Here is a 7,363-nt window from a genome sequence, read left to right as displayed (position 1 = left end):
TTTAACGTCCATCCGTAGCCCTTCCCATTCCAATGAATGAAACCATACGAGACGATTCAGTCCAGTCCTCGTTCACGCGAACCAAACCTTTCAAAATAATTAAATAAATAAAAATAACCAATGTTATAGCCTACTAAAGCTGATATTACACCCTCTAGCCTACTTGAGCTTCGAATCAGTGGTGTTTCAGTCGAAACATTAGCCTACGCAATATCCCAACATACCATTGCGTCACCTAAAGATTTCGAGCATCTATAAGCATGCTGCATATTAAAGACAGAATACTATTCATTTTGGGGAGATTTGAACCCCCCCCCCAAAGGAATTCAAATGTGTTTGTGTGTAGATATTCGATCAGTTTGCGTTTGAAAACGTTTCAGTAAGCTCAAAAGTCAGAATACAAGTTTGTCAGAGCGCGAAATTTCATGTGGCGAAATCGCGGTAACCATAGCAACAGTTATGCGCTTTCCTTTGCAATCATCTAAAAATGTCAAATACTGCCAGTTTAGTTGAGTATCTATCGTCATTATAAACTAACATCACAAATGCAGCCTAACAGAAAACGTAGGGGCCTAATTATTGTAGGCTTTGACATAGCTAATTGTCAATTTGTTAACTGTGCGGACAAATGACAATGCGCTGCTCTACCTATAAAATTCCTTTAAGAAGTCGAACAATGATGACCGAGTGCTTTTGATTCATTTAAAAAGAACCGAGTCACCGATAACCGAATAGGACTTATCACGCTGTATGTTTCAATCAGGTTCCAATTCACTAAAAAGAACCAGCTCATAAAGGGTCATTAGTTCGGGAGTTGGACTATACGCTCGTGTTAGGCTACCTAATGTTTTTAATTCACTAAAAAATGAACCGAGTGATTCTCGCGCACAGGTCGCGCGCAGATTCGGTAAATACAGCGAATATTGGTAGCCTAATGCAGGAAACTGTCTGTCAGAGGCTGAAGATGAATTAACGACCTTAATTATTTTAATTTTAATGACGTTAAATGCTGAAGGACCGTTAAAAGAACAGAATTGGATGAAAATGGTCCGGTTCCGGTAATGAAACCGGTTCTGAATAAGAACAGGTTTTCGGTTCCCAACCCTTCCCATCACATTTAGGCTACTGGCGCTGTGACAGACTATAGATTTTTTGCTTTTCCGGTTTGTTACATATCTATTTCATAGAAATACACCATCGCAGTCAGGTTCATTTTCATACATTCCCTCTGGAAAAGGCTAAGATGCATTGAACAACACATTTATCACATTGCTGGCTGTTAAAGAGAAAATGTAGCCTATTAAGATGACTCGACATTAATCCAATTAAATAACTAAGCGTTATTTAAATCAATTTTATCGTAATTATGATCAGATCATTGCTGTAAAGGAATGTTTAAGAATAATAAGGTACAGCTATGCTCTTCTAGCATCCATTGCACGGGCCCCGTTTCTAAGACTGATAAAGTAAATTCAATTCTGCACTCACCCCAATTAAAGCTGACAAAACGGGTTCACTCCACTCCAATAATGCATCTCCAGCCCATTTCCCGTTTGCAGTCACTGTATGATACGCTGTACAGGATATGCAGTGCCAAATAAATCCTATTTAACAGCGACACACATTTAAGCTATAAATGCTTTGCGCAGGAAATATCAACCCGTTCAACGACGCCGCATCTCAAAAGCTTCACGTTTAAATGAGAGTATCGATATTAGAACATTTGGCGGATGGTGCATCCTCCTCCTCGGACAATATGGTCCCAACATCCTCCGTGCATGTTGCCTCTGTCTGGGAAAAACAGCGGTGATGTCATGCTGTCAATATGAGATGTTCATTGTTTATTAAAGCGCCTTCTTAAAGGAGTCGCATTACTGCTCTTGGTTCCGTGGCGAACTGTAACTGGAGTTGCATTGCTGGCATTCTCTCTTAGATTTACACTTACTGAAGTAAACTAGTGTCTTTCATGAATAAATAATCAAAGGTTTTGCAGAATCTTTCATTTTGTCATTCTGCATCATCAGAGCTATAAAATGATACTACACCAGACCAAAAGCCTTCCATAAAGGTTTGTTATTTGAAACCACTATGCACTGTCCAGAACCAACAGCAGTCAGGTATATTGCTGAATAATGAATGAGAGTGGTGGCATCTGTGCAGGCAGTGGGGCCATTGTAAGCGTTTTCTGTTTTATTGTTGCCCACACAGCCTTCAGATATTGAGACTCATGTACTTGTGTTTGGGTGTGTGTGTATATATATATATATATATATATATATATATATATATATAGTTCACCCAAAAATTTAATTTCTACCATTAATTACTCACCCTGTCGTTCCACACCTGTAAGACCTTCGTTCATCTTCGGAACACAAATTAAGATATTTTTGATGAAATCTGAGGGTTTCTGAACCACATACTGAAGACACCTTTTGAAGTCCAGAAAGGTAGTAAAGACATCGTTAAAATAGTCCACGCAAAAACAAAACAACAATAATGACTTTATTCAACAAATTCATCATACTGATATGCAATTTTCATTGCAAAGCTTCAGTGTTTACATCCTGAGCCCGCGCTCAGACATAAACACTGAAGCGCTGCAATGAGAATAGCGTAGCAGTATGACAGGACAGAAGAATTTGTTGAATAAAGTCGTTATTTTTTTGTTTTTTGCGCGCAAAAAGTTTTCTTGTCGCTTCATAACATTATGGTTGAACCACTGTAGTCTCGTCGACCGTTTTAAAAATGTCTGTAGTACCTTTCTGGACCTCAAAGGGTGCAATGTCGTTGCTGCCTATGTGTGGATCAGATACCCTATTTCATCAAAAATATCTTAATTTGTGTTCCGAAGACAAACAAAGGTCTTATAGGTTTGGAACAACATGAGGGGGAGTACTTAATGACAGAAATGTCATTTTTGGGTGAACTAACCCTTTAATATAGCCTATATGAGCAAAGATGCAGTTATAATGGAACATCAACACTTAGCAGGCCATTTATTAAATGTATGTAGGCCTAAATGTTTTAGATGCACTATTCACATTTGATATGCAATTTTTTGGTTATAATGTTTTGGTAACACTTTTCAATTTCTTATATTAATTGGCAAACTAACAATGAAAAACATTCTAAAGCAAATTTCAGTCTCAACATTTACTAATAAATTATTAAAATCAAATGTTGTATGTTCATATTAATTAATGGACTTGAACTAACCTGAACTAATAATGAACAGCTTGATAAGAATATTTATTAACAAATATAAATAAATACTGAACAAATTTATTTCTCATTGTTAATGTTAATTAATGCATTAAAGGGTTAGTTCACCCAAAAATGAAAATAATGTCATTTATACTCACCCTCATGTCGTTCTACACCCATAAGACCTTCGTTCATCTTCAGAACACAAATTAAGATATTTTGATGAAATCCGATGGCTCAGTGATGCCTCTATTGAGAGCAAAGCCATTCAAACTCTCAAGGTCCATACTAAAAAAAACATTTAAACCAGTTCATGTGAGTTCAGTGGTTCTATCTTAATATTATAAAGCGATAAGAATACTTTTTGTGGATTTCCGATTTAATCGGATTTAATCAACAATATCTTAATTTGTGTTCCGAAGATGAATGAAGGTCTAACGGGTGCAGAACGACATGAGGGTGAGTAATAAATGACATTATTTTCATTTTTGGGTGAATTAACCCTTTAACTAATGTTAACTAATGGGACCTTATTTGTAATTTTACATGTTTCCTTACTAAAACAACATGCAGTAAAGTTAACAATAGAGAATATAGCATTATTTTGCATGGCAAACAAATATATAGACTGTGAAACATAAAACTTGAGATGTTCTGTATTTAAAACTCAAGAATTTGAACAGAAGTGAATTGAGGAAAACTATTTAAGTGGATTTTTATGCCACGGTTGGCGATAGCTGCTATTGACAGATACTGAGTGTGACATAATTTGCAAAATGGGTCTGAAACTGCATAATATTGTCTTGCATCGGATTGACTATTATTACATATTCCAAGATGTCTTTTCTTTATTGAGTTCTGTCGCACTGTAATTGTCTCTGGAACTGTATGAATGACAGCTTGACAGCTAAATTTTAATTACATTTTAAGAGAGGCAAAGTTTGTTTGGAACTTATTTGCAGCTAACAGTGAAAACTGAACAATGTAATCTGAAAAATTCAGCCGATACACAAGGCAATTTGTCTTGTGCTATTTGAGGATGTGTTATCTTGTTCCTTTTTTGTCCCCAGAATTGTGTTAATAGATACATCCTCTGGAAGGAAAAGAAAAACGTGATTGTCCTGCTAATCCAGAGAGCTGTCCATCAATTTATTTATTTATATCATATGTCTGTTTCAGTGCTTCTTTCTGTTTTAATGTCTTTAATGCATATATCGCCATCTAGTGAACAAAGATATCACAGCAAATCTATAGTGTATGTCACACAGCTCTTGGCTGGTTTTAAATAAATAATAATTTTAAACAATTTTAAATAAATTTAAATAAAATAATAATTGTATTGTGCACAATACTTCACATAGTATAATGATAATGGTTTTAGGTGGTAACTTGTACACATTTAATAAAGAAACTGTGTATCCCTTCTTGTTAAATTTAAATAAAAATAAAAGTTATTTAAAATGTTAAAATGATTGCATAACATAATCATAAACTTTGTTACCAAGACAGAACTTTTATCTTGTCAAATATTCGCATACGGAATGAATACGCAGGCGTACAACTTCCTGTGATGCACAAGACTTTTTTTTTTTTTAACAGTAAAAAGGCTACCAAAAAAGCTACTGCAACCCTGTTAAATGTAATATTTAGCTATGTTAAGATTAAGTCACGAATCATTGACTGACCACACGAAATCTCATTTATTTTGTAATGAAATGTCGTCAATGTCCAGGTCCTTTAAGCAGTAGTTTTTACAATTAAAAAAATCTGTAGCACCAATAAGTCATATTATTACAAAAAGGTCTTCTCATTAGCTTTGTAAATTTTAACCCTGGGAAAAATAGAAGTGAGTAAAATAAATGTTACTTGCTTTATTAAATAATATGTAACATATTACTGTTTTTAAGGACCTGAGAGACAGTAGGATAAGAGGAAGTGCTTGACCTTCTCCGCGCATGCGCATCTTTCATGTTCACCAATGTGTGTTTGAGCGTATGAAGGTTGAACTGTCAACTAACCACAAACGAGTATTTAAAACTAGTTACTAGGTAGTCTGATTTGTTCAGTACCTAATGTCCACATGCCTTTATAATAAAGTCTATATTTCTGGACCTCAACCTGCTTCGTTCGGGATTTTATTAAAGGGTAAGCAGACAACATTTGGATAAATTATCTGCCAGGTATCTACAAAACAACTACAGACTCATTAATAAATATGTCTGTCTATTTATCTATAATAATAATAATGCATGCGCGAGTCATTTAACTTATGCATTTATTTGTGTTTTCTCTGTCAGGTGAAGATGGCAGGTCTTTCTAACTATGCCCTGCGCATGGCCCGTCTGAGCGCCCGAATATTTGGAGATGTGTCCCGTCACACAGACCCCAAGTCTATGAGAGTGGTAGGGTTTTTTAAAGAACCCCCTCTGGCCCAGAGAACAGAAGTGTATGACTGGTACCCCCCGCACAAGATTTACTATTCAATGACCCAGAAGCTCAGATATTTAGGGCTTTTCAGGTAGGCTCTGGTGTAAGATTATAGTGCACCTATGAACATATTATCTTCAAATTTTTGTAGATGACATTTTTCTGGTCTTGTTTTAGGGATGAGCACCAGGATTTCAAGGAGGAAATGAGGCGCTTGAGGAAACTACGGGGGAAAGGAAAACCTAAGAAGGGAGAAGGGAAGAGAGCCACAAAGAAGAAGTAGACCAACGCATTTCAGCTATTTATGAACGGACACTTAAGAAACTGATGAAGAAACTGAACTAAATACCTGTATGGACAACAGGACAATGTTTATGACTGTGGCAACATTACATCAGCAGAGACTGTGGTGAAACAAAAAACAAACATGATGTCTGTAATGGAAATTAAATATGATTTTTTTGTACAATTTGCATCTTCATTTAGCCATATATATATATATATATATATATATATGCTTTTTGCCAGTTTTCCAACTTGGAAAATCCTCAGATTATCTCACCAACACCTTTTTAGGTTTGTAGACTACATTGAAAGAAAATAATTATTTAAAGGGATAGTTCACCAAAAAATGAAAATTCTATCATTTACTCACCCTCAAGTTGTTCCAAACCTGTATGAATTTCTTTCTTCTGCTGAACACAAAAAATGATATTTTGAAGAATATGGGAACCAAACAGTATGGGGGAAATTCTTCAAAATATCTTCCTTTGTGTTCAGCAGAAGAATGAAACTCATACAGGTTTGAAACAACCTAAAGGTAAGTAAATGATGACAGAATTTTCATATTTGGGTGAGCTATCCTTTTCTGAAAGGGATAATAAACCATTAGCGCACAAGCATGATGTTTTTTTATTCTTCTTCTTTGTTTTGTTACAGATGCATGTTAAAACGCCATTGCGTAGCATCATCAGGACAATTTTCATGGATTCAGATTGTGGAATGTTATAAAGAAAGAAGAGCCAATTCATTGACTACATACATAAAATAATTCCTATTCAGTTGTTACATTTGTGCCCACAAATCAATACGCCACATATTGTTATTGACCCATAAAGGAAATTTTGCAGGAGCATGTTAGAAATGGTGCGTTACAACGTTGATTGTGGATGACGTGCCATTTTGTGAATCCGTCTATATTGGGTCATTTTTTTTATCCCCAATATGATGAAGATGATAAATTTGCATCTTTAAAAAATAATCACTTCTTTCTCCAAGAATAACAGGAACAAGAGGGTCATCAGTTCCTTAATCATGAATTCTGTCAAACAAATTAATTAATTTATATAAAGGCTTACATTATACACAATGTACATTTGATGATACTGCATAAACAAAAACAAAACCGTAGCAACATTCGAATACTACAATAATTGAGAACGACAACATGCATCACAAATAACAATGAGAAAACAGTACTTTAAGTATTTTTTGGGGATATATGTAATTTACTCATGCAGTATCGAAACTAAATATACTTCCTATTCTGTACAGTTTCATATAGACCTCCAAAGTACATTTTTGCAGGTCATCATGACATACAACTTTTTGTCTATTTTACTAATCAAATTACTCTCCTGGCTAAACTTTTCAGCCAATAACATTAGTTTCAGTGTGAACTATATTTGGACACAACTATGGTCATACTTTTGGTGTAGGGAACAGACAT

At 35.1% G+C, this 7,363-nt stretch overlaps 1 protein-coding gene across 2 annotated transcripts; it reads left to right on the top strand.

Moving 5' to 3' along the window:
- Positions 1-5,176: 5,176 nt before the first annotated feature.
- On the top strand, positions 5,177-6,546 carry mrps33 (mitochondrial ribosomal protein S33). 2 transcript variants are annotated; one of them, XM_067390965.1, is made up of 3 exons: positions 5,177-5,387; positions 5,505-5,725; positions 5,812-6,546. In XM_067390965.1, the coding sequence occupies exons 2-3, from the start codon at positions 5,511-5,513 to the stop codon at positions 5,915-5,917; spliced, it is 321 nt and encodes a 106-aa protein (XP_067247066.1). In that variant the 5' UTR covers positions 5,177-5,387; positions 5,505-5,510; the 3' UTR covers positions 5,918-6,546. The 2 variants fall into 2 exon arrangements, with proteins under 2 accessions (XP_067247066.1, XP_067247064.1); XM_067390963.1 differs by having other exon boundaries at positions 5,177-5,352; positions 5,812-6,544.
- Positions 6,547-7,363: the final 817 nt, after the last annotated feature.

This window comes from Chanodichthys erythropterus, chromosome 8, assembly GCF_024489055.1.
Source record: "Chanodichthys erythropterus isolate Z2021 chromosome 8, ASM2448905v1, whole genome shotgun sequence".
Classification (NCBI taxonomy): Eukaryota; Metazoa; Chordata; class Actinopteri; order Cypriniformes; family Xenocyprididae; genus Chanodichthys; species Chanodichthys erythropterus.
This window is presented reverse-complemented; position numbering and strand designations above follow the sequence as displayed.